This window comes from Podarcis vaucheri (assembly GCF_965113315.1).
Source record: "Podarcis vaucheri genome assembly, chromosome: 5".
Lineage (NCBI taxonomy): Eukaryota > Metazoa > Chordata > Lepidosauria > Squamata > Lacertidae > Podarcis > Podarcis vaucheri.
In genome coordinates, this window is record NC_138763.1 from 22,136,968 (window position 1) to 22,164,817 (window position 27,850).

Here is a 27,850-nt window from a genome sequence, read left to right on the forward strand (position 1 = left end):
ATTATATCAGAGCAAACCCACTGCTTTCGGCAAAAGTAAATGTTGTGTCCGGAATTTCTTACACCTCCTGAGTTTATTTCACGCAGATTTGCTGGTGTTAACAATTCAGCAGTCCAGCTGGTGTGTTGTTGAGACGCTTAACTTGCTTACAGTTATACCAAACTTACGCTGCAATCCTATACATGTCTCCTCAGAAGTAAGGGCTATTGAGTTTAATGGAACTTACTGCCAGGTAAGTGTGTATAGGATTCCTTGCGCCCTAAATCAGACATCTAGCTCTGATAATTCTGGCATATATAGGCTATTCTATGCAGACTTTCCGGAGATCATGCTTTCCAGTGGAAAGTATAGTATTCACGCATAGAAGTGAAAAATACCGTGAGTATATATCTAATTTACACGTTTCTGGATTCCACAGGGTGATGCCTAATCATGCTTCTCTATCCTATAATCAAATTCCACAGGAAACATCCACTTTACTTGTGTCTTGTCCTTTTTGTATATTATTATTTTTAAAATCTCTGTTTTTTGTGTGTATCGACGGTATTGAAAAGTGGAATCCACGTGGGGATGTTAAAAATTTGCACAAAACTGAATTTTGCTATTTAAAAAGGGAGGCCCAGCCAATTAATTATCTGAAAAAGATTGGTCTCTGAAAGTTTAGCACTCGATGCCTCCAGTATCGGGAGGATGCTGTGGAAGTTTCATTGAAAAGAGTGGGGATTGTTTTGAAGTGATGTATTATTCACTTGAATGTTGTTAGCCATTTTTTTCATTTTCCAATTCTTTTTCCATTAGAATAATTGTGTGTGCTTCTTTTAGCTTTTCGGCCATAAACAATTCCCTCCTAGGCGATAGAACATAACAGTACACATTTCCGTGGCTTCCCTGCAAGTCGAGCATTTTCTCATGTCGGAGCACCCAGTCTGTATCCTAACAGGCTTAATAGCAACAACCACAAAACAGACAGTTAAGAAGAGGTTCACGTAATTTTCCTACAAATTATTTAAAAGTTCACCGTTTGCCTGAACTACATGCAAAAGAAATCACACATTTTAAGCACCTTTTGAGAAGCACCCTTTTCCGTAACATATTGGAAAAGGGATTCAGTTTTATTTTATTTTTAATTAACTCATAATCCGGACTTGGAATAGTTTCCAGAACCACTCTGTCCAAGGTGTAAAGTCTGCACACACCCACCCCAGAAAGCGTTAAGTTCAAATATCTGGACATAATGAGATTAAAGAAAGGAGAAGAAAGGAGAGAACAAACTAGCAATACATATTCCAACCTCGAGTTTTAAAAGACGCTCCCATTTTCTAGGTGAGAAAATGGAAAGAGGCGGTTGTTTTCAAACTACATTTGGACAAGTGCACTCTGCAGCGCGACTGTCAAACTATTTACTAAGAAGGAAGGCCCACTATACGCCCCCCCCAAAAAAGTCTAAAGTGTGAGCTCAACCTTTCAAGTCAGTTCTGTTAATTCGGATACCAACTTCTCAAACCTGTTTTGCAATCCTGTCCTTTTACTGAGATCACACAAGCGCCACTGAGTTCAATGGAACTTAACTCCCAAGCGAATGTACATCGGATTGCAACCTAAGAGTTTCCCGGGTCCTGAAGAAGAGACTGGCCAGATTTTCCCAAATCATTTATGTATCTCAGATCATATACGAATCCATGTATTTTAGTTGTTGTTGTTTTTTGAAGAGCATTGATAATCCACCCCAGAGAGGAAATTACCAAAAAAAAACCCAAAACGACATGAAGAATAGGAACCTAAAGCAAAATGCAGCAACAGCAATCTAATTCACGGCAAAATCACAACAGAAGCTTTAATCTCTCGGCATTTTACAGGAACGGTTTCCCCTCTCTCCATATAACCCGAGCGCATCTCCAGGCTAAACTGATCTGACTGCTTCGTATCTTCCCGGAGCTGTCAGCCTCCCTTCGCATTTCCAAAAGGATGGCTGAATCCACCGCACCAAAACCCCCAATAAAGCAGAAAAGGTCTAGGGAATTTTTACCGGCAAAATTCCCTGAAATGGGGAGCCCCCGGCGCCTTGAGCGCTCCCAGCGTCCCAGGAATTAGCCAGAGACCTAACTTAGTACCATCGCGCAGGCAGGAATGGGAAGGAGACCAATATGTGTGTGTATATATACATCGCACAGCCTTGGGCGGTTTATTCGGAATTATACTCCGTTTCAAATCAGTGTTAAGTCTAGGATCGACGTGTAGGAAATGCAGACTGAGGGAGTGAGTGACAAGACATCCAAGGGACAAACACAGGCTGGGACAATTCTGATGGAGTTCACCTCTCTGCTGCTGTCTCTCCTCCCTCCCCGCAACCCTAAACGGGTCTCAATCGTACAGGGTTTAATTCAGGCTGCGGTTCTGGCTAGAAGCGGTTCTGGCTAGAAGCCCGCTTCGTCCCTGAGCTTCAAGGGCAAGCGCCGTCTTCCCAGGCGGGTTTAGGATTGGGCTGGCAACGTGTGAGCCGAGCAAAGCATTCCGCATTTTTATTTTTATTTTATCTAAAAGGCCCAAGGATCTAGCTGGTTGTTTGGCGGGGGTGGTGTGGAGAGCCGATCAAAGGAGCACTAATCTCTCCTTGGCATCGCGGCTGATTTGGTCCTTCGGCGGGCGAGGAGGCGAGCAAGCCAGCCGGCCAGCCCCGCGCTCTGGTAAAGAAGACGTTTGGGGGTAGCTTTCTCTCTTTTTCTCCTGCTCTTCTCCCCTCTCCGGAGCCAGCCGCCTTGTCATTTTTCCTGTAGCCCCTCCCCTGCAGATCCAGCCCCCTTTCTCCCCCCCCCTCGTGTTTAACTAACTCAGGACACTAGCGCAAGATCCACGCCTAATTAAATTAATTAGGGATTCTTGTCAATCCTGGATTAATGGCCGAGAGCAACCCCTGGCCACTGGATCTGGAAGAGGGGGGTGGGAGGAAGCTGAGGGAGGAGGAGGAGGTCTCTTTTTCTATTTCCCTCCCCCCCCCGCTCGCTCTCCCTCCCTCCCTCCCCCTCCTTTCCCAGTTTGGCTCTTGTTCTCCTTGGTGGTGGTGCTGGGCTGCTCCAGGAGAAGGGGGTTCCTTCCCAGTTCCAAAGGGGAGGTAATTTGCTCCGAACAAGGGGCAGGCTTCGCAAAGTATAAATAGTGGGGACTTCAAGAGCTCCCAGCCCTATCAGATCTGAACTCTTGGCGTGGAGAATTGTCAAAGATCTTCGCGTTTTCACAAGCCCGCTCCAGTTGCGAGGCATCAGCTCCCCTTTAACTCTCCAGCCCCTCTGCGGCTTCTCTCTCTCTCCCCCCCCCCCGCACCTTGCCCACACCCTCCCCCCTCTTTTCTCCCACCCCTCCTCCTCCTCTTCTTCTTCTTCCTCCTCCTCCTCCCTAACCCCCTTGATGTGTTTCTTGGGGGGCTTGGAGCAGCTAGAGGAGGCAAGCGAGGGCGAGGAAAAAAGAGCCCAGCGCAGCGCCGGCGATGGAAGAACTTACCGCTTTTGTTTCCAAGTCGTTTGATCAGAAAGTGAAAGAGAAAAAGGAGCTCATCACCTACCGGGAGGTTCTGGAGAGCGGACCCGTCCGGGGAGCCAAGGAGTCCGGAGGATCCAGCGAACCCGGCCGCGAGGACGGCAGCAGCCCCGCAGCTCGGGGGGCGGCCGGAGCAGGAGGCGGAGGAGGCGGCGGCGGCGCAGGTGGCCGGTCGCCGGTCCGAGAGCTGGACATGGGCGCCGTCGACAGGGCCAGGGACACGGGCACCCCCAAGCTCAGCGAAGGTAACGAGCCCTCCTCTGCCCAGCGGGTCGGGGGGCGCGCCTGGCAGGCTGGCTAGAGGCAGGGGACCGCGCGTAAAGAACCAGATGCTGGGAGTACTAGGGGGAGGGGGAGAATCGGGGGAAGGGTGCTTCCTGGGGTGGGCGGGGTGGGGACCATGTGTGTGGTTTGACTCCGAGGACCCCCACCACCACCACCACCCCAAATGCGCGCTGCTATGTCCGGTTGGACCTCAGCGGCGGGGGAACTTGCCAGGGAACGGATGGAGGAGGCAGAGCGCGCGCGTTGGCGTCCAGACGCGGAGACGGCTGGTCTTCTCGACTGGGGGAAAGAGCCCCCTCCATTAATGTGGATGGATACTTTTTCTGGGCCGTTTCAAAGCGACCAGATTGTAAGAACACCGCAAGCCGGCCATCGCTTGACCGTAGGCTGCTAGTCCGGTCCTGATCGTCTGGGACCTGATAATGTGTGGCGCTTTTTTCCTGGCTGAACTCTAGCCATGTTTTGGGAATGTGGGCTTTTTTGTCCTTTCTCTCTTCCCAATCCCAAGGAAGGGAAGCTGTAAAATCACAAGCTCTCGCCCTCCTGGGTTAGGCAGACCATAGTTTGGCATGTGCATGTGTGTCTAGTTATATGCACAAATATTTCCTCTGTGAGTAAATGGGAAGAATAAAATCCTGATTGTCAGGCTTTGCGTTGAGCTGTTCTGGAAACGGTGACAGGTTTTTGAATCCAGGAGGTTATCCCTGTAATGGCTCTTCTCCCGTTTAAAGTAATTTACGCAGTGTAGTAGCCCAACGTATTGTAAATTAAGATGTGCCGACTATTTTGTTCCCAACTGAGCGAAAATAATATGTGGCCCCGACTTCTAGCTATCAAAATATTTAAGCAGATAATTAATTTGCTCCCACTATGGAGACCCTTTCCTATTTGCAATGTAAAATGAGGGGGAGGGGATGTGGCACTGGAAACAAATGCGAAATAAAACGAATTTATTTCTGTTTAAGGCGGCTTAGAAACCTCCCTAAATATCATTAAAAGTTAGAAACGCAGTGGTTTATTTGTGAATGAAAGTATCAAATATTGGGCACACTAAAAGAAGGGAGCCTATATGGTACTTCTTTTTCTCCAAGTGCATTTCCTAGGAAGGGTGAATAGTTATTTGAAAACAAACCATACACTTTTAAGTAGTTCTGCAATGTTAGGAACTCTGCTAATAAGTAATGCTGAAATCCAAGCGAAGTGTTTCGCTTTTATTCTTCGATGCTCTCGACCTCTTTAAGATTTTATACTGTACTGGTGTGTAGGGTGGTGGGGGAGAGGAAGAGGAATAAATGATAATGCGCTTTGCAAAACACAACACCAAACCTCTCCTGTTTGCTTATCCAAAGATCCCCTCGGCTTTCAAGCATATTTGAATACCTGCGTGCGGTTTGAGGATGCAGATGTCATAGTCGAGGGAGGAGGGTTTATTTCAACTCTTTTGTTCAAGGAAAGTAGCTCTCTCCAGGTCGGAACTGAACAGCAGACATCATCCGGAAATGATTTTATAAACAAATTCTGAATATGATTAGAGACCAACGCAGCTCCAGTAAACAAACTTCGGCGTGGCGGTGGGCAAATACGTTCGGAGAGGGAAGGAAGGAAGCGGGGGAACCCGGTTTGTAGATTAGGAAACCCCCCGCAGTCTGAATGAACCGCGTCACGCCGCCACGTTTACACCGGGCCTAGTGTCCAAAGCGAAATGTGTGAAACGGTTGGTGCTGCGGAAGGACAGACGGGAAACGAGCAATACTTTAATCAACAGGCACGGCGTTCTGCACAGTAATATCAGGTCGGAAGGTCCCTGCCTCAAGGAGCCTACAATATATATTTCGACAGGGTGAAGGGGAAACAGACGGAGGTTTAGTGGGAGGAAGCAGGAGGGTGATCAAACTTTACGCACTCTTCTTAGTTCAAAAACAGTTGCTCCGGTAACGTTACCATTTAGGGAGCTCGTTCTCCACCTCCCTAGTAAATAAAGGCAAGGATGCCTTGACTTCCCCGCAAGCAGGAGGCTTCAAGAAGCCATTGCAGCGGCGGCCGCGCGTCAGATCCCCCATCGACACCTGCTGCTGTGATTTTGAAAAGGTGCCACTTGAAAGGCCACGCGGGTTTCACAGCAGCCAGCGCCAACGTCGAGAAGACGCGGAGCGTAAGGGCGCTGCAGTTCTATGGGATCTTGCCGGCGCTTTCAATGGGAGGCGTGCCGTGACCGGTGCGAGAGGGAGGAAGGGAGACCTTAAAGTCTTTGGGACTTCGGGGCGTGCGTATTCCGGACTTGTTTCTTGTTGTCCCGAACCGGAATTGGGGAAAAGAGGTCCCTCTCCCTTTCTTCCTCCTGAGAAGACGGTGGAGTTCTCAGGACAGACCTGCTGCCCCTTCCCAGACAGGTGTAGACTACGCATTGCTCGGAGCGTCTCTCCTAATAATAATAATAATAATAATAATAATAATAATATCGCTGTCAAAGACCAAGCTGACCGCTGTGCAGGAGGAGAGCCAGCTCTTGGGCAGATTTTTAATGTCTTTCTAGACTTAAACTTAACACACACAAATAAATAAATAGGATGGACCTGCGTTCTGCGGTGGCTTTGGGAACTGCTGGCAGAAACCCCGGGCCCACCTCGATCAAACCGCGCAGGTCAGCGCCCTTAGAACTGAAGCAGGCGCCCGGGTCCGGGCAGGGCAAAACAGAAGTTGAGGAGAACAGGGGCTGGTCCTTTGGAAATAGAGAACTCTCTTCCCAATGACTAGGGTGGCCCTTCCTAGCCTGGAACAAGATCCAGGGCAAAACTATTCAGGGAAAGTCTGCGATCCCATAAAAGCACACTTGTAAGACTGCATACTAAGACTTGTGAATACCTTTTTGAACTCAGTGTGGCTTTTAACTTCTGTGTAGAAGTACCTAGGATTGCGCTGTGGGAGCAGCGGTGATATATATGTGGGGGGTATAAATATAACGCATAAATGTAAGTCCCACTGGATTCAACGAGGCTTACACTTCCTAGGAACAGAGAGGTAGCCGTGTTGGTCTGCCATAGTCAAAATAAAAAAAAAAATCTTCCAGTAGCACCTTAAAGACCAACTAAGTTAGTTCTTGGTATGAGCTTTCGTGTGCATGCACACTTCTTCAGATACACAGGTTGATGGACTTCCATTTCTGAAGTATCTGAAGAAGTGTATCTGATTCTGTGTATCTGAAGAAGTGTGCATGCACACGAAAGCCCATACCAAGAACTAACTTAGTTGGTCTTTAAGGTGCTAGTGGAAGAATTTTTTTTACTTCCTAGGAAGTGCAGCCTCTAAGTTCCTCCTTTGATCGTCCAGGGGACGTGCTGCTGCTTTCCTTCTGGTGGGCCTGGGATCTGAAGCGAAGCCACGAGCGACCCGGGCCAGGTTGCGCCCTCGCGGGGCTCTGCTTGGGCCCTCCTTCGCTTCAGCCTCGCCACTGGGAAGAGAGGTGACCTCTGAGCGTTTCATTGATCCCTGCCACCGCTGCTCCTCCTCCTCCTCCTCCTCCCCCTTCTGCTTGACTTAAGGTAAAAACACAAGTGGGGGAAGGGCCAGAGCTCAGTGGCAGAGATTCTGCTTTGCATGTAGAAGGTCCCAGGTTCAATCCCCGGCGTCTCCAGGTAGGGCTCCAGATTCGCCGGCCTGAAATCGCAGAGAGCCGCTGCCAGCCAGTGCAGACAATCCTGAACTCTATGGACCAAGGCTCTGATATGGCATAAGGCAGTTTTTGTGTTTGTTGGAAACCCAGATCAGGCGCTGGCCTCGTGGTCCAGGGATGGTGGGGTAGCTGCTTTTTTGTTTTGTTTTGCTTGTGTGTCTCTGCTGGTGTTTTGGTTTTGCTTCTTTATTTTGTTGTTGTTGTTGCTCCGTCTCCAGTTTCCCCCGAGCTGAAGGACCGCAAAGAGGATGCCAAAGTGATGGAAGACGAAGGACAGACGAAAATCAAGCAGAGGAGAAGCCGGACCAATTTCACCCTGGAGCAGCTGAACGAGCTGGAGAGGCTCTTCGACGAGACCCATTACCCGGACGCTTTCATGAGAGAGGAGCTCAGCCAGAGGCTGGGTTTGTCCGAAGCTCGGGTGCAGGTAAGCATGGAAATCCTTTCGGCTTCTGCTGGGGAGGGGCTCCTCCACGAGGATCCTGGGAAGGGACCTTCATACGGACTAGCTGCCCTGGGAGCTGGCACGACTCCGGATTCATTCCCACTGCGCTCCGTTCTGAACCAAGAGGCTTAGGATCGCGCGCTGCATTGGCAAGCAAGTCACAAAGTGGACTTGCTTCCTCTTTCATGGATGGTTGGTAGCGGTAGGTTCGGATTCGGTGGGTGCCCTTCTTCTGCAAGCTTTTGCTTGGGGGGGTGAATTGTATGGCGCTAGGAGAGGAAGGGGGCTTCCACCAAAAGGTTGTTCCTGGTCCTGAGTAGACAAGAGTGGCGAATCCGGAGTACAGCAGACCTTGTGTTGTAGTATCTGCGCGCTTTCGGCCTCATCCTAAATATACACCTATGAGTTGGGAGGAAATGTCATTTCCTGGTGCGTTTTGCTTAGGGGCTGTTTCTATCTTCTTAGAAGAATTTTGCTTCCATAGTTCCGCCCACATCTAGATGTGCTGACCTCTCTTGTGTCCCGTTTCTTCCGATTCTCCGCTTGCTATCTTTAGAACCATCCAGGTCTATGGTATTTTACAGTATCATTTTTTAACAAAAAGCAAAGGTCTCTGCCAGAAAGAGCTTACAATCTAAAACTGAAACAGTAGCTAGTGAGAAAAAATTGAGCCAATTGAGGAGAGTGAACAGTGCTCAAAGTAGGCGTGTAAGTGTGGTTGGTAGTGTGCTTAAGTGCGGTCCACGTTTCTATGACTTCGGATAGCTAAGCTTTCCGTGTGGGGAAAAATACCGAGTCCATGTGTATTATATTCTCCTTCTGCCTTTAAACATTGACCCTAGCTCAGTTTCTTTTCTTTCTTTCTTTTTTAAAGTAGAAGGCGGATGTATGAATTAACTTTATAGAAGGGCTGACTAATAAACGAAATTGGGAGTTGCTAAAGTGTACACAGTTACAGTCCATTTACTTTTTTTAAAAGGGGAAGTAATTAAAAAAATCCCCCAGGGACTCAGAAAAGGAACAGATTCAGGCAGCGCGGGGCTTGGCTAATGCAGCCGGATTTCAAAGAGCTGTTTGGAGACCATCTTCCCCTTACACTGTCCAGAGATTGCTGGGGATCTTTGTCAAGCTGCCCCCGTCCCCCACTCCCAGAGGGGAAAAAAAGAGGCTGTGGTCCAGAAAAGGCAGGACTTGGGTCCAGAGGTAGAAGCGCGGCTCCAGCCAGAGGCCCGGAGACCCTTGTCTAGCGGGAGCGAAGGCGACCCGTCATTCCAGCGCCGTTTCCGCGGAAAACTGGGCCGCCTTTGTAGGAACACATGGAGAGCACTTCCAGGCCCCCCGAACATCTGCAGCCGGGAGGCTAAGCAGCGACTCCTGGCTTGTAACAGATACCTTCTCTCTCCCGCCCCCCTTCCTTCCATCTTTGTTGCTCGTAGGCTCTGCCATCTGCACCAAAACGGCTCTTCGGCTCTTAAAGGCTTTTTCTCTGCATCTTGTAATCGGATAAAGGCAGACACTGAACAGCCACGTTGTAGCAAAGGGGTGTGTGTGTGTGTGTGTGTGTGTGTGTGTGTAAGAGGGTTTGTGTGAGAGACAGTGCTGGGGGAGAGCAGAATTTTTGAAAGACATCGCAGCTTAAAGAAAAAGATTTTTCCTTCTTTTTTATCTGCCTCTGCTTTTCTGATTTTATAAACACACACACACACCACGCTATGGAGTGTGGCTGTATGTCCATATCTATATTATATATAGATTTCCATGTAGGCGGCGATACCTACGGAGGGAGATTTGCCTGACTCAACAAAAGAATAACCAGTGCCCACCATAATCCATACAGAATAACTTTCAGAGATTTGCATAAATTAAGGCCTCCTTCCTTTTAAATGGCCCCAGAAAACGCTTCGCTGTGATTTTGTTTCAAACTTTGCTTCCCAGCTCCCATTGGCAGATGGTGGGAAGGCGAGCCTGGAAGGCGGCAGGGGTATGGGCTGGAAGCTGAAATGAACGCCCCCCCCTTCATTCTTCCCTAGCCATCTTTACTCGGAAGTAGACACCGTGGGTTTACTTTCGAGTAAGCACGCTCAGGCGCGCAATCTAACGGCGCGCTTTTCAAAGGTGTGCTGCTTTGTGAAAATGCACAGGATCGGACTGCGCGGTCGCGATCTCGTGCAAGTTCGTGTGGACCGGCTCCCAGGTCAGCGAGCGCGCAGCCCGATCTTGTTGCCTGGAAGAGGGACCGACTCTGCTCAGTGGGGCCTTCTGCTCAGAAAGCGCAACCAGGACCTCCGGCTGTCATAATTTCCAGGATCGGTTGGCATATCTTGCTTCCTTGGAAGGACGCGCCATGGAAAGAAACGTCACACTGCGTGTGTCAGACTCCTGGGATGTTCGTTTGAATGTGGAAACGGACAGGATTCGTGCCTTGACAGTTTAAAGAATAAGATCCCAATCAGCTTTCACGTCCCTCGTTGCCCCTCCTCTCCTCCCCCGCCTTTAAAAGGGTCCTGAGGGAAGAAGGATCACATGATAGTGAGGACCTTTGAGATGGAAAACAGATCTCTCTCCCCAGCGCTTTCCCCCAATATATAAATCTGGGCTCAAGATTTTAAAGCACATTTAAATTACATTGATTTCAGTGGCAGAAATGTGAAACACACTCCCACTGAAATGAATGGGGCTGAAATAAGTGCCCGATCCTCTCCCCCTCCCCGGTTTACTCGGAGGCCGGTCCTTCTGAGTTCAATGGGACTTACTCCCTAGCAAGCAAACCTTATTGAACTCAGTGGGGCTTACATCTGCGTGGAAACGCATAGGGTCGGCCTGCCCAAGCACACCTGCCTGGCCCCAAGGCTGTAGGTACACCTCATATTCTCTCACTTAGGTTTTCAAACTTTTCCCCATTTCCAACTGCCAAAGTTATCTCCTTGCCTGGAGTGAAGCTCTCCCCCCCCCCATCTCTTCCGATGGCAGCAAATTAGATTATCATAATAATGAGACAATTATTCCGCTTCTGTGTTACACTCCACTGCACAGAGGAACAGAGAATTTTCCAACTTCTTTGTAGTGAAGCTTTTATGACAGTAATTACCCCCCAAAAGTGAGTCATTAAACGCTTTGGTGTTTCGTTTTTCTTGAAGATAAAGCTAATTAATATTACAGGCTTTTAATGAGCGCATTCTTCTCGGGTCTTATTGCGCAAACATCTAAACCCCTTTATCACTAGGTTTTTTTGTGTGGTGTGTGTGTCTCTGTGTGTTTTAGCATTAGATAGCACGGCGAGATGGAGGGGAGGGGGGAGGCCTGGTGGGGATTCGGCTGGCGAAAGATGAAACGGGCCCCGAGAAAGTAATTGAGCAAGAACCAGAACAGGCGGCAACTGTCCATATCCTAGAACTGCGCTCTTTTAAGTTCCGATTCTAAAGCGGGTAGGGAGGGAGCGATGCTCAGGCAAAGTTTAGGCGTTCGTCAGCTTCATTCCAGGCCCATCCTAGGCGCCTTCCTTGCCTTTGCAATGCTGGTGGTGCAATCTACTCCCGAGGGCCGGAGGAACATGCAACTGGCCCCCGGCATTGTAATATTTCCCATTCGTTTTAGCAAAACGACTCCTAAGTAAACTCTCCCTTCCCTGGAACGCAGTTTGGAATTATAATGAGCAACAAAACGGCCCTTCTATCCTAACCCTACGGGAACTAGCCAAAATTCGCCCATCTAACTCCCCTGCTTAACGGGAGCGATCCTATTCTTGTCTACTCAGAAGTAAGTCCTATTGTGAGTTCAGTGGGGTTTGCTTCCATGTCGGTGTGTATAGGATTTTAGCTCTTAACTGAAGATTAAGGGCTGTGCCTCACTTTTGCTCGGAAAGGGAGTGAGTTGAACTGATTTTATTCGTAACTCTTTCCAAGTAAGGCTGCACCTTGCACTCTGAGCACACCAACTTGGATAAACGTCTACTGAAACGTGGGTCTTGCTCCGGAGTAAATATGCAAAGTTTTCAGAAGCATCTTTCTTTAGGATTCAAGCCTAAAATAGTAACTGTGAAAGAGGAAAAGGAGACTGATACAATGATGTTTTGGATTTGTTTTGGGTCGGAACTGAGGCGGGGAGAGAGAGAAGGTAAGGGAAATCAGAGAACTAGGTTGGTATTGCATGTGAAGATGCACAAAGTTACGGATTCAGTTACTGGCTTGTTTAATTGTGTGTGTGTTGAAGTTCTAGGGAACTACTTTTATATGAGCTAAAGAATTGAAATGTGGAGCACTACACGTCCAAGGAAGTTGATTACTGTAAATATCTGAAAACGAGACTCCCTCCCAAAACAGAGGAGACTCCATGTTGCAGCTCAAAATGGTCACTCTCAAACTATTCGAGAATTTGAAACTTGCAACACAAGTCATCCCAATTTCTAGACTCCTCTGAACGCGAAACCCTTTGCTTTTTTCTCTTTAGAAAGTCGAAGCAAGACTTAGTCACCTCCCAACAGTTTATGCGACGCGCAGATGGCTGAAATCTGGCACGCACATAATCCAAAATTCTCTGGAGTGCAACATTTCGAAAGGGATACATTTGCTTCTCCCTAGAAACGGGGAGGGAGGGGGCTTGTTGATCCCCAAATCGTTAAGAAACTTCAAGAAAACTGAAATCTGGTTATGTGGTTTACTAAACTTTCTGGATGTAAAGTTTTTTTTAAAAAAACTATGTAAAGTTTTTTTTAAAAAAAAGAAAAAGAAAAAAGGACATGTTTGTACCTAACAGTGTAATCCTATTCATGGCTACCCAGAAGCCAATCCTACTTGGTTTCATGAGACTTTTCCCCAGGTAAGTGTGCGTAGGGTTGTCTCCTAAGTGTCCAATTTACTGGCGTGTTCAGAGGCAAACCAAAGAGGTCTCGCTTGCCCCTTTAATAGTAATACAGAAGAAAGAATTTCAGCGCCTGCGGCTTGTCATGCAGCTATTAAAGGTGCATGCAAGACCCCCTCCTCGTTCCCCTCTGGACACCCTGGTCAAAACGGTGGGCCTAGATTATTTTAGGTCGCACGTGCAGTGCGGAGTTTCCAATAAGATTTGGATTCGGGAGAGGAAGGCTCCCAGTAGGAGCCAGGAAGATAACGCTCCTGGGGTCATTGACTGGTTTTAAGCATGGCCAGAGAAATCACTGTGTGTAGATAAATAGATAGATGCGGCTTTGTATTGAGCTCGCCTTCTTCCTGTCTGCGCAGGTATGGTTTCAGAACAGAAGAGCTAAATGCAGAAAGCAAGAAAACCAACTCCACAAAGGTAGGTGAATTGGATCAGCGGCGCGCGTAAACGGGTTCAAACGTTTCTGGCCCAGGGAATACAACCCTCCCCTTTAAATCCTAGGCTCTTGGGGGCCTCCTGTTGCCTCCCCCCAAACCTCCAGGCTCTTCCTTGCCTAAGGCTGCACACTTACCTGGAAATAAGCCCCATTGGGCACAATACGCGCTGCCAACGCGCAAAGAGCCAAGGGAGCATTCCCAGCGAAGTGAAATAAAAATTAGATGTCCTGTGCTTTTTAGCTCAGTTTCTGACCGATCGCTGCCTCTGTTCTTGCAGGAGTCCTCATAGGAGCAGCCAGCCAGTTTGAAGCGTGCCGGGTTGCCCCCTACGTGAACGTGGGCGCTTTGAGGATGCCTTTCCAGCAGGCAAGTACAAAGGGAGAATCCCGTGGGCGTCAGCCCCACAATGGTAGGAAGAGCCACAAGATGGCCTTCCCGCAGGTGCCCCATTATCCCTCTCTCTCTCTAGTTTGTCAATCATATGCGCAAAAGGAATGTTTAAAAGTTGCCTTCCTGCGGGGGGGGGGAGATTGGACACGTGTGTGTTTTGTCTGGGCATTGAACACTCCGATCCTGAGTGCATGTGCCGTGCAGTCCGACCCGGTCTCTGTGTGCTTTATTGGAAACAAGCTCCCGTTGAGCTCAGTGGGACTTGGCCAGCGCGTAATAAAGGCGCGCAGGGCTGCTGCTGCTGCAGCTTTTCTGCCGTTCGGTGCTGCAGATTTAAATGGTGGTACTGATTTAAAGGGGAATTAAGTCCCATTGGTCTCGAGGGAGCTTACTTCCTAGGAAGAGTGCTTAGGATCCGGAAAGTCCGAAATGTGCTGAGGCGGCATTTGTGCGTACCAGGGATCGGGAAGTGAATCTGGGTTTCCCATTAGATGCTCAGCGGATCTCGTTCATGCTTAGTATTTGGAACCGCCGTGGGGTTTCCTCTCTCGAAAGCGGCACGCAGGAAGTTATACAGTACCGAGTCAGATCATGAGTCCAGCTGGTTCAGGATTGTCTAAAACTGACTGGAAGTGACACAGAGATGGGTGTTCCCAGCAATACCTGGAGTTGGCAGGGATTGAAACTGGGAGCTTTGGCATGAAAAGCAGGTGCTCTACCACGGGGCTCTGGCAGAGGACCACAGCTTAAGGGCTCATTTAAGTCAGGTTCTCTCTCAACTCCTATGCATGTTTACTCAGAACTTAAGGTGTTTAATGTGGCTTATTGCCTAGTAAATTCACTTAGGGTGGCAGCCTCCGTGAACCTGCCCAGCTCTCTGTAGGCTCCTGTGAATTCCTGAGCTTCCACCCAAATGAGAGGAATCGATTTTGATGGGTTTATCAATGCAAAAATACATAGGTGTGCATGACTATATGGTGTGTGTATTTATTTAATTCTACTAATACGATCAGCAGGGGGGTGGCCAGTTGTGGTGGTTTTCAGAAAACAAAAAAACTCCACAAGTTTTATGTGGCTTTATGAACTAGCAGGCATGTAGTCTGTATTAATTTTAACAGGAGAGCCTGAGTCCTACTGATACCGCTTTTATTTCCCCTTTTTTAGAGTAGTGTCTATCTTTAGCAACCTACATTGGTAATGAAAAGCAAACCTTACAAGCCTGATGGTAAGGTACCCCTGGCACGGTCAAGTCCTCTTCCAAAGCTTGTTATCCTCCTAACGTTTTTGGCCTTAAACTCCCACCAGGCCCAGCCAGTGTTGCCAACGGCCTCACACGATGGGAACTGTAGTCCACTCTGGCATAACTTCAACAGGCATAAACATTCCTAACTCAGCCCCTGAATTATGGTAATTACTTGGAAGTTATCTTCAGCTGATTTCAACAGAGCTTCTAAGTAATCTAATTAAGAATAAGTACGTTGGACCTCAAAACTCAGTGGGTTCTTCCTCCATAGCTTTCGTAGATTAATTGTCTTCTGTCCTAGAGAAGTTGCACATTTCAGGCTTATTGACCTCAGTGGTCAATCTTCTAATGGCTATGATATTGGTGTGCTCTAAACTGAAACTGCTCATCATTTGGTTGTAGACAAACAGCTGTCTCTTAAGCACTGGTCCTAGGCACATGAAACTCAGTGCGGCTAACCTCTGACTAAACAGTGGCGTAGCGTGGGTTGTCAGCACCCGGGGCAAGGCAAGTAATTTGTGCCCCCTAACCCATGGATTTGTGCCCCCTAACCCGTGGATTTGCGCCCCCTAACCCTAACCCCCAGATGTTGCGCCCGGTGCAGCCGGCCCCCCCCTGCACCCCCCACGCTACGCCACTGTGACTAAACATGGGTGGGTCTGGGCTGCATGAGCCATGTGTAGGGTGAGAGACTCTCCCTTGCGAAACGAGAGTAAGGAAGGGAGAGAGAAGACTCTGCCGGCCGTCTGCATCCATGATAAATAAAAGCAGTGGCAACAATAGTTGTCTCAAACTGTGGATGGTGCTGGGGTTGATAAGGTGTGGGTAATAACACCATAAAGGTCATATGGGAGATGACTGAGAGCAACAGATGTGTACAGTCATTAGAGGGCTGAGAGGAAAGGAGCAAGATAAAGGAGGGGCCTCTGCACTGTCTTGATGCTATCAAGGCTGCAGTCTTGAAGTTCAGTGGCATTTAAGCAAACTGAATGTGTGCAGGATCCAAGGGCAGGTTAGCATCCACGGTGAATGCCTGTTTCTCCTTTTGCTCTGGGTTTTTTTTAATTAAATGGACCTTAGGGCAGGATAATTACTTCACCTGTCTTCAGATGGTGTGGACAGATGAGCAAGCAAAAGTGTTTAGTAAAAAAATGGTCAAAGCAGATGAGTGAACAAGCAAACTGGAAAAAAGGGCAATCAAGCCCATTCATTGGAAAGCAGGAGTCTGTGTTAAGTGTAGAGGGAGGAGAGAAAGAGAAGTGCAGCCAATTAGCCTCCATTTTGCTTATGGTTGGTCAACTAGCATGCAAAACCAGTTGGCAGTAACCGCAAGCAGAAAACCAGAAGCAGTGGGCACATGAGGGTACCTCTCAGCCATAGCCAAAGCAGCACTACTTATGAGTAGAGCCTGCAATAAGGAACATGCTGCTTGCAGAAGGCACATGACACTGGCAAGTTAATCAATGTAGGACATGGCCCAACTAGTCAGAAAGTTCAGGGAGATTAGGAAGGAGCACCCATCCACAGATCAGTGCATACTTACTGCATTTCACAAGGCCGTCCAGGAGAAATAGCTTGCATATTTAACCAAATCATCAACCGGATTGTCTGCTGTCTAGCCAACCAGAGAGGCTTAGTTTACAAGAGGAAATGTGCTAGGCAGGGATGGGGAACTTTTGGTCCTCCAGCAGTTGTTGGACTTCAGCTCCCATCAGTCTCAGCCAGTCCAGTAAACTCAGAAGAAAGGCGACCAGAGATTATGCATGCCTACGGTCAGAAGTGATGGGAGTTGTAGTCTAGTAACAACTGTCAGGCCACAGGTTCCCATTCCCACGCTGGAGGATTATGCTTGCATGAAAGTAACATAATGTGACCTGGAAGTCTTTTGCGCAATCCCTAAAATATGGCAGTGAGGGGTGACACTCTGCACGTTTATAGGATGACGAGTATCACTTGGCTCAGGGCTCAATGAGTCAAGGCTTAGACCTGTTATAATACAGGCCCCGCGACTGTGCTCAGCAGCAGTTTTTCCCCACTACTTGGGAACTACAGAAAGACCTCATGCGCTTGGGATTAAGCCAGAGGTTTTCAACCTTTTTGAGTCCATGGCTCCCTTAACCAATTACAGTGGACACTCGTGTTGCGAACGTGATCCATGCAGGATGCATGTTTGCAACCCGCGGGTTGCGATTCGGAGCTTCTGTGCATGTGCAAAGCGCGATTTAGCACTTCTGCACATGCGCGACCGCCGAAACCTGGAAGTAAACCATTATGGTACTTCCAGGTTTCAGTGGTCCGCAACCCGAAAAAAACGCAACCTGAAGTGTCTGTAACCCAAGGTATGACTGTACATTCTTTTTGTGGCACCCCTGTGGGGCTCAGGAGCCCAGTTATGTCACCCCTTGCTGGCAGAGCTAGCAGCCTCTCACCCTTTTTCAAACACCCTCCCTTGTGGAGTGCTCCCTCAACCTCCTCTCCCCTCTTTTTGGGGGTCCTCTGGGCAGCCGCTGCTGACACCCCCGTCTCTGAGCTCACCCCAAAGAGAGGTGCCTCCTTACGCCATCCCACGGGGGCCTGGGAAGATGATGCTCCCAGCCTTAGTGGCCCAACGGAGACTGGCCAAAGGTGAATGTGAGGCCAGCACCTTACCTTGGGAGGCAGCAGCGGCACCAGTGGGTGCCTCTGGGACTACTTGGTGGAAAGGCGCCCCTTCAGCACTGCGCACTCAGCTCCCAAGCAGGTCTTACACACAGCAAGAACAAGAAAGGCCAGCCTGGCCTCCCACTTGACTGTCCATTACCAGCTTCAAGGGCTCGTGGACTGGCTGGCTGGGCTTCCTCGCCCGCTTGCTTGCTTACTCCAAGGCTGCCTCAGCTTCTAGCAACCAGCACTCCCTGGCCAGCCCCAGAGGCACCATTCGCCTGGGGATCTTGTAGTCAGGGCGCTGCAACAAACAGCTGTGCAAGCCTTTGGGAGGCAGAGATGCGAGAGGGCATCAGAGGAGGGGGGAAGGAAATAGGGCTGGAGGCCAGTGCTGCCCCTGGCACTACTGACCATCATGCAAGGCACCCCAGGGGGCCATGGTTGAAAACCACTGGATTAAGCAGTAAGTGTGTCTTTTTCAGAAATAGCCTGTCTTAAATAATCACTCAAGGACCTGGGGAAAAACACCACAAATTGTGGTGTGGCTATAGGTAAAGGTGAAGGGACCCCTGACCATTAGGTCCAGTCGTGGCCGACTCTGGGGTTGCGGCGCTCATCTCACTTTATTGTCCGAGGGAGCCACCGTACAGCTTCCGGGTCATGCAGCTAGCATGACTAAGCCGCTTCTGGCAAACCAGAGCAGCGCACGGAAACGCTGTTTACCTTCCCGCCGGAGCCATACCTATTTATCTACTTGCACTTTGGCGTGCTTTTGAACTGCTAGGATGCAGGAGCAGGGACCGAGCAAAGGGAGCTCACCCTGTCGCAGGGATTTGAACTGCCGACCTTCTGATCAGCAAGTCCTAGGCTCTGTGGCTATGCTGTGCTCTAATTCTACAGCTGTGAGGGACTGACTATGATTACTTGGGTCCTAAGGAAAGGCATTCTGCACATGCTCAGGGACTTTTGTTTTGACAGAGGCCAGATCTTTCAGGACTGTGATAGAAGTTCTGAAGCTGAGCTGTATACCTCAAATGCCGTTAACTGGTTATTGCTTTCGTGAATATGATGACTTGGTTGTTTCAGTGCCAGCAATTAAGTTTTGGTTAGTTCTCTCCATTCATTCATTCATTTGTTTGGAAACTGTCTGGTAGCTGGGGCAGTTGCCTTGCATAGAGAAGGGTCCGGGTTCAGTCCCCAGTATCTCCAGGTAGGGGTTGGGACAAAACCAAACCTGGGAGGCCCAGAGTGCTGCTGCCACTGCTTATTGTAAGGGTAGCCATCTATACAGAGATGGATTGGACCCATGGTCTGACTCGGTACAAGGCAGCTTCCTGTGGTGTTGTGCAATTGTAAGGCTTTGGTGCTAACGGATTAAATTCCATTGAATATTGCTGCTGGTTTTCTTCCCAGTAAGCATGCTGCACAAATCACAGAGTGATAGAATGGTAGCATTGGAAGGGACCGCGAGGGTCATCTAGCCCAATCCTCTGGCATGCAGGAATCTTTCGTCCAACGTGGGGCTCAAACCCGCAAGCCAGAGATTATGTGTCTCATCAACCCGAAATAAATCCATGCTGCAATCCTAGTTACATTTTGCTCAGTGAAAGTCCCACTCTTCCCAGTGGGCCTTACTATTAGGCACAAAGGGTTGTAGCTCTCAATCAGACTTGTGCGCACAAACCCTTCTCTCTCTCTTTTAAAGGCAGGTACTAAAAACACAGAGCCCAATCCTAAGCATCTTCAGTGCTCCATTTATGAGGAGTGACATCCTATGGCCTTTTACTATGTGGTGGGTTTTGTGGGGAGGGTGGTTATTGGGTTGTTGTTGTTGTTATTTTGATTATATATTTTGCAGTTTCATAATTTGATTTTGTGAAGTGCCCTGAGACCTCCTGGCAGTCTAGGGCGGTTATATAAATTCAACAAATAAAACAACAAAATGAGGGGAAAGGTAGCAAAGGGGGATCGATGCAAGCCACAAACCCCGAAGGATCCCCTTCCTCAGTCAGTCAAACCATGCACCCCTTTAGTCTCTTCCCCACCCTGCTAAAAACAAGAAGTAGCTGAGGGTGGCACTGAAAGTGTATTCAGAAGTCAAGTCTCCATGAGTTCCGCGGGCCTTTCCCCCTGCCAAGTGGGCTGAGGCGGCTTGGAGCCCTGGAGGCTGTGGGGAGGGTTTGAGATGGCGGTCGTCCTAACACTCTTGTCTCCCCCCCCCTTTCCCCTCTCGTTGCCCCTTTCAGGACAGTCATTGCAACGTGACGCCCTTGTCCTTTCAGGTGCAGGCGCAGCTGCAGCTCGACAGCGCCGTGGCGCACGCGCACCACCACCTCCACCCGCACCTGGCCGCGCACGCGCCCTACATGATGTTCCCGGCGCCGCCTTTCGGGCTCCCTCTGGCCACGCTGGCCGCCGAGTCCGCCTCGGCCGCTTCGGTGGTGGCGGCGGCCGCGGCGGCCAAGACCACCAGCAAGAACTCCAGCATCGCGGACCTCAGACTCAAAGCCAAAAAGCACGCGGCCGCCCTGGGCCTGTGACTCTTCCTGCAGCCGCCGCAGCCGGGGCACGTTGCAATCCCAGCGCGCGCGTGCGCAGAAGACTGCCCGCCTCTTCCTCCTCCCTCCGCGGCCAGCTTTCCTCTACTGAGGCCGACACGGAGCCGGAGGAAGGGCTTTTCCACCGCCACCCCCCACTTTCTGTCTTGGTCCTGCGCGACTTAAAATGTGAAAGACGAAAGAAGCACGAGGCGTTCCCCGGAACGAAACAACTCTCTCTATATTATATAGACCCAAGGCGATGAACAAATAAAAGGAACAATGTGGGTTTCCCCCCCCCTTTTGAAATGGAGGGAGGGGAAGAGCTCCCTTCTACTACTGCTAATAATATAATAAGAATACTAAGGAGGAGAAGAAAACGTAGAGCTTGCTCAGAAACTGGCGGGAAGATATATACTTATTTAAAAGAATTAGATGAAATAGACGCGCAGCTGGGAAGTTCACAGGTTTTGAAACTGACCTTTTTCTGCGAAGATCACTTTAATACGAGAAATTTGATAAGAGAGGCGGGCCTCCTTCCACGTTGCATCAGATACTTGAGTTTTAACAGCCACAGTCTGGAAACGGAGATGAGAAGGAAAGAAGAATTTAAAAATTGGGGGTAGGGGCGGTGGGGTGGGGGTGGGCGGTGAATTTTTTTATATATACAAAAAAATGTGTGTGCGTGTGTGTGAAAGAGAGAGAAAGAGAGACAGACAGACGGTTATTTCTCTGCCAATTTCTAATGGGAAAAGTGAGTGACCGGGACTCTTCTTCTACTCGTGGAGTTCCGGGTCTGCATGTATTTGTTTGCTTTTATTTTTATTTGTTCTTGGCGTCCCTTCGGATCATTTGCACTTCACCTCGATCAGAACCACCACCACCACAAAAAAAATAAAAACCCACACAAAACGAAGCCAAGTCTCTGGATCCCCCAAGAGAGAGATTTTAACCCAAGGCCCCGATCCGGAGAAACCAGCCTTCTGACCTTATGCTTAGCCTAAGCTCCTTGAAATCACTGCGGGGACAGGATTGTAGCCTCAAGTAAGCACTGAAGCTTACACTCCACTCTGCAAGGGAAGATAAAATTTCCACTGAGCACAAGGGCTTACTTTCAAGTAAGCAGGCGCCCTATGACACGCAGATTTCGGATTTTTCTCACCTCTCCAAAAGCCCCCCCCCCCCTTTTGGGGCTCAGCAGTCGAGCCCGATGAGGTCTGGAGATTTCGAAAGTTTGGTGATGGCATTTTGGTCGGTCTTCATCACAAAAAAGCTATTACCATCCTGGTAGAATTTTGAATGCCTTCCACACTTAATGGACCATCTCAGCTGCTTCTGTTTTCCAAGCCGAGCAGAGAAGACTCCACCTCGCATCAAAATCAATAGTCAGTCGCGACTGACATAAATTCTATTGATTTCGATGGAATTGATGCGCGACTAACTGTATCCGGATCGGGGCTTCCAGCTTTTTAATTTTTTTTTATTTAAGGGGGTGTTTAGAGGGGGAAAAAACCACCACTATCTGATTTCCAACCCTAATAAGTAAGGAAACAAATAGCAGTTTGTTTTCTCCCTTCCCATCCAATATAAAGATTGTATTGCACCCACGAGCAGCCGCAATGCCCCGTCCCAATAACGACAGGAAGTCTATGGAGCGCACGCATATATTTTTTTGAAAAGGATACAGGCCGAAGTGTTCCTTCGGGCTGCGATAGCTCGTGGCTTGATAGTTCTGTCCAAACTTCCCATCTGATTTCATAAAGGTGTACCCATTCCCGTAATCTTGTGATATTATATATCTATATATATTTTCCTTTCCGAAAGGCTTATATAGCTATAATCTGGGCTGGTGGAGGGGAGGGGGAAGGAGAAGGAACTACGGAGTAGCCGGGTACCTTCATCCGCTGAAAGCCTTCCAGAGCTGAGGGCACTTTTTTGCCAAGAAAATGGGGGGGGGGGGGAGAAGGAGGAAGAGGAAGAGGAAGAGGAGGAAGACCTCGTCGCAAGTCGAACTCTGCTAGGAACAGAGATTTGTAATTATTTGTTCTCCATGAAAACAGAAAAACAAAAAAAGTTATTTATATTGACCGTATTTTTTCTAGAGTATTTTAAGTTATTGAGGAGGAGGAAAGAAGAAGGGGGTGGGGAGGGGGGGGAAGGAGGAGAAAAGCCGGAGAAAAATATGCTGTTACTTTCCATTTACATGTTGTTGTCCGCACGATCTATTTTGTTCCGCTCAGGTTTGCTCCGCTTTTGATTCATTCATTGTTGACGTCACGATTTTCAATAAGTGCCAAGTTATGAATTAAGACACTTTGCAATCTATTGAATGGAAAAAGAAAGAAAGAGAGAGTAAAGTTTTAGCTGATGGTTTCGCATAACTTCTGTTCGTGGTTCCAATTAAATCAGTAGTGCCATTCTACCTATCTTTATTTCCACCCTTTCTGCCCCCCCCTTTGGTTCTTTCTCTCTTTCTTTCTCTCTTTTCTCTTTTCTCTGTGCGTGTTTAAATCCTCACGGAGTTTGCAGGTTTCTCTCTGCATATTTTAAAGGGCAAACTAATCTATCAAACACGAACGGCTTAGTAGTCCTTCATGCCTTTAGTCCCTTTTATTTCCACTCTAGAAATTTGGTTTAGTATACAGTTTGGTTTAGTATACAGTCTCATCTGAATGCCTATATATATATAGGCATTCAGATAAGATATATATATATTTGAAGAGCGATGGGAATAATGATTTCACATCTCAATTTAGTCTTCATATAATCTAGAAGAGAGAGTACAATCCAGCGCACGTCTACTCAGAAGGAAATCCGACTGATTGCAGTGAGGCTTACTCCCCAGAAACTGTGCCTAGAATTTCCAGTTTTTACCTGGGAGTAAATCCCATTGAATTCCGTGGGGTTTATCTCTGAGTAGGCAACCGTAGGATTGTGCGGTAAGCCTTTTAGACCATTCACGAGTTTCTCTCAGATGGCGCAATTGGGGCAAACGTGCAATAAATTGGGCAGTTTTCGGATTAATAGACAGTTATGAATCGGCGCAGGGGGGTGGGTTTACATTGCTCCTAATCTCACTGACCGTGCAGTCCTACACATGTCTACTCAGAAGTAAGCTTGAGGCCTCTGGACTTACTCATAAGTAAGTCTGAGGCAAGTTAAATGTATAGAATAGCAGCCTTAATGTACGAATAAAGGTTTCACTGAAATTTGCTCTGGGGCAGCTCTAAGCAGTACTTATTCTGTACCACCCTGAACTCACTTTATGGGGAATAAGAAACCCCGTTGGGTTCAATCACTGGCACTTGCTTTTGAGTAGAAACAGGCAACGGGATCGGGCCCCAAAATGTTTACTCTGAAATAATACCCACCGTATTAATTAAGACTTAACGAAATGCTAAACGTTGCCATTTACCTGGGACTAAGACACAATGAATTCAGTGAGAATTATTTCCAAGCAAAGAAACAAACACCGCTCGCAGCACCATGGATCCCTCAGGGTGCGATCCTGCGCCCACGAGTTCTTGCAGTCGTGCTCCCCACTGAGACCAACAGAGTCGATTTCCGAATAAACCGAATTTGGAGTGGGTGGGTGCGATTTTAAGCCGTTCCCTTAAAGTAGTGAAGTTTACTTCAGAACAATAAAGCCTGTCTGTTATTCTGGTAGGCCGTCTAGCCTTTGCGCACCTGCTCTTGAGTAGACATACCCAGAACTGCGCTCAAGGACAAGTCCAACTTTCTCTTGGACCGTCCCGTCCATTGCACGTTTACTCCACAGGCTTCTGTGGGACTGACTTCCGAGTAAGCGCCCATAAGATCACATCTTTCTCAGAGTGTCTCTCTAAATCTCAGCTGCCTTCGTTCCATTCAATAGCCCAGATCACAGAGCAGAGGAAACCAGCTTCGGGGTACAACTGAAGTCAAGGTCAGCCCGATCTTGCTTAAGCTGTGGAATACTTCCGAGTAGACACGTATGGGGTTTTGCAGTGTGAATCCCAGGGAAACGTCTCTCCTGAAACCAGGAAGATTATCCTGGGAAGCGAGACTCCCTTGGCGAGCCGCTTCTTAATTTTGAACTCAGCCTTTTAAGGTCTTCAATCGAAGCAAACCGGTTTGTCAATAAGGCTGTTAGCTTGATTATTCAATAAGCTCGTTATATACATATATTATATATAATATTGCGGGTATCCACTAGAGCGGTCCACGCTCGATACGAACAATTGCAGCAGGAGCTCCAATAATAAGAATGTTTTGGAACGCGCGCTACTGTTTTTAAAACCAAAACAGATCTACATCCATTATATAGAACTACATCTACATCATAATATAGGAAGGCAAGAACGATTTGGAACGTGAGGGGCGCCGTGTAGACAGAAAACCCGCGCGCTAATCAGTCGGATTCCCTCGGATGTAGCTCTCGCCGGGCCGCGATTACTTAAACCAACTTGCGTCCCCCGGGGACAGCGCCGTCGTGAGAATGTTAAATGGGGGCGCAGAGGGGGTCTAGCCCTTGTTCTTGGGGAAGGGGGCGGGGAACTCTGCACGCTTTCCTGTTGTTGCTGGCGTGCTGGGTGGGTGTTCGTTTCAGGTTGCTTAAGAAAGAAAGAAAGAAAGAAAGAAAGAAAGAAAGAAAGAAAAGGAAATTTCCTGTGTTCCTGGGCTGTCAGAAGACCGGTCAACTCCCCTGGTGCCTAACCTTCCCGGCAGGGGAAGTCAAGAACCCCAGGAAGAGGTGGATTGACTGGAAAGGCGGAGAGGGACTGGATGGGATCGTGGCCTCATCCATAGGCGTAGCCAGGGTTATATTGGGGACGCAGGACCCTCACCTGTCACCATCCTCTGTCTGGCTCTGTCTAGCAGATTCGAAATGAAATGTCTCAACATCAGTTGCCTTAAATTACGTCCTTTCTTTTGACCCCAAGGGCTCAGGAAAAAAAACCATGTCAAAATCTTTCTACAATTTCTACTTTTAGTTAAATATTTTTATTTATTTACTTGATGGGGGGCAGCTGCCCCCCCGACTACTTTTCGGCTACGCCCATGGCCTCATCCTGCCTTCTGCCCAGCCTCGTCACAGCCTCAGTGACTTTTCTGCATTCTGATTTTGGAGCGGATTTTAAAATATAAAGTTTACGCATTAGGCTTGCCTGTCATTAACTCACAGAGAGCAAAAAAGGCAAAGAAAAGAAGAAAGAAAAAGCCAAGCCCCTCTCTTTATAGTTAGGTAGAAGTCCATTTGCCATGCAGAGAGGGCGATCAAATTTCATTTCTCTCCCCTTGGCTCAGGGTACCGGCTGCAGGAAGGCCTTTCAGAGGTCAGCCTCGGAAGTCAAACGGTGCCTTCAGAGGTGGCGTTGAGTCCTCTGAGAAAGCAATCGGAAGCCTGCAAACTTTACTTGACAGCCAAAGCTGAAACGCCCTTAGTTGGGGGGCCCCAAGTTAAAGTGCGCCCAAGTTAAAGGTGGTCTTGCTTTTATGAGCGCCGCAACCCCAGAGTCGCCCGCGACTGGACCTAACGGTCAGGGGTCCCTTTACCTTTAAGCGCGGGCCGGATTGCAGCTCCCCCCCCGCCTGCTTACATGGCAATCCTAAATACATTTACACGACAGAGTAATTGGATCACAACTGATGATTGGGCTCCCTTCCAATAAAATGGCCTGAGGAGGGGGAGAATGTCGGGGGCCCCCAACCTATCCTGCACAAGACGCATCAGTGGCAAAACAGCCAAATGAGCCCGATCTGGCATTTTTTGCAGCGCATGTCTGCTCCCAAAACAAGGCTCATGGTGTCCAGTGGGTCTTGCACCCCAGGAAGCAACCGCAGTTAACACCAGATTGTTACAGCCCGCAATCCTGTATACACACATTTACCTTGGAATAAATATCACTTTTGGGTAGCCCTGCATAGGATCGCGCTGGCAATCTCCTGGATTTGAAGGCAGCGCACTTAAATCCCCTTAAAAACCAATGAGACTTGAAGCTTTTTGCCTTTGAATGGATCGGGTCCATTTAACAGCTCGCTCCTTCTCTCCCGCAATTAATAGCACCTCCGCGCAGCGTTTTTAGGGCGCCACTTGCAACGGCTGGGAGACACTTCGATCTTCACTGTCCGCCTTCGAAAAGAAGGCACCGAAACCTGCATTCACTGGAAGTCGATTCACACACCTAACACCTTAACTGTAGCGGAAGGAACGTCCTTCTGTGAGCTGAAAACCTGAGTTTAATCCAGTCCGGGGCTGCGATCCTCTTCACGTTTACTTGGGAGTAAGCCCCATTGAAGATGGGTCTCCCTTCTCAGTGTTAACATGCAAAGAGGTGCGCTGCGAGGCTGCAGCCCTTACACAGTCTTTACTTGGGAGTAAGTTCCAGTCAGATAAGTGGAGCATAAAAAAGCAGATTTTCTGCCCTCTCCCTTTCTCCAAATAAGACCATGAAAGCAATATTAATGTGGAGGAAATGGAATTATGAAGCTATTGGAAAAGGAAAGGAAATGGGAAGAACAAAAATGAAAACGAACCCCAAACAGTGTCAAGCTAGTGTTACTTTGACCTTGATCCGGAAGTCAGAGAAGTTGAATTCACCTTAGGTGATTCCACTCGAATTGGTTTGAGGTTTGTAGCTTTTACCCTACCCTACCCTTGTTTGTTTATATGCCACCTGTCTGACTGGGTTTTCCCAGCCAGTCTGGTCCACTCCCAACAAAATAGAGTAAAAAACACAATACAGCATCAAACACTAAAAACTTCCCAGAACAGGGTTGCCTTCAGAGGTCTTCTAAAAGTCAGAGAGTTGTTTATTTCCTTTACATCTGATGGGAGGGCGTTCCACAGGGTGGGTGCCACCACCGAGATGGCCCAGTGGTGTAGCGTGGGTTGTCAGCACCCGGGGCAAGGCAAGTAATTTGCGCCCCCTAACCCCTAACCTGCCGTCGCTGCCAGCTTCTTCTTGCTGCTGCCTGGTCTGGTCTGGTGTGGTTCTCTCCCGCGCTCAGCGCTGCGCTGGGCGGCCGCTGCACTGTCCCTCCCCCCAGATAGTCCCTCGCTCTCTCTCCGCACCGCACGCCTGGCACCCCCCCTCCACCCCCCCGGCGGCTCGGATCAGATTCGCACAGCCAGCACTGCAGTGAGAGAGAGTGAGTGAGCCAGGTAGGGGCAGAGAGCTGAGAGTGCGAGCGCCCCCCCCAGATGTTGTGCCCGGTGCGGCTGGCCCCCCTGCACCCCCCACACTACGCCGCTGAGATGGCCCTCTACCTGGTTCATTGTAACCTCACTTCTCACAGTGAGGGAACCACCCAAAGGCCCTCGGAGCTGGACCTCAGTGTCCGGGCTGAACGATAGGGGTGGATATATGGGGCCAAAGCCATTTAGGGCTCTAAAGGTCAGAACCAACACTTTGAATTGTTCTCGGAAACACATTTACTTATTAATTACTGCATTTATGCCCCACATTTCATTCCAAGGAGGTCAAGGGGGGGCACACGGTTCTCCGCCTCAACAATTAATTCCCACAACAACGCTGTGAGGTAGGTTGGGCTGAGGGGCAGTGGCTTCCTCCCCCCACCCCCGGTCACCCAGTGAGCTTCATGGCCGAGTGGGGATTTGAACCATCATCTCCCAAGTCCCATTTGGACACTGTGAGCACTACACCGCATTGCTCCAAGGGATTCCCATTGAAACCAAAGCTAGTTTGGGGGTCCAGTCTTACATAATAATCTTCACTGAGGGTGGGGAAATCTCTGTGGACCTCCAGACATTGCTGGACTCCAACTCTCCTGATCTCCACCAGCCAGCAGGTCCTCTGCTCAGGGCTGAAG

At 48.8% G+C, this 27,850-nt stretch overlaps 1 protein-coding gene across 1 annotated transcript; it reads left to right on the top strand.

The window, feature by feature from the left end:
* The first annotated feature begins 3,334 nt into the window (after positions 1-3,334).
* Positions 3,335-21,219, top strand: SHOX2 (SHOX homeobox 2). Its single transcript, XM_082224612.1, has 5 exons — positions 3,335-3,776; positions 7,705-7,913; positions 13,148-13,205; positions 13,503-13,591; positions 19,748-21,219. Exons 1-5 carry the CDS (start codon positions 3,482-3,484, stop codon positions 20,039-20,041), a joined length of 945 nt encoding a protein of 314 aa, XP_082080738.1. The 5' UTR covers positions 3,335-3,481; the 3' UTR covers positions 20,042-21,219.
* The last annotated feature ends 6,631 nt before the right edge of the window (positions 21,220-27,850 follow it).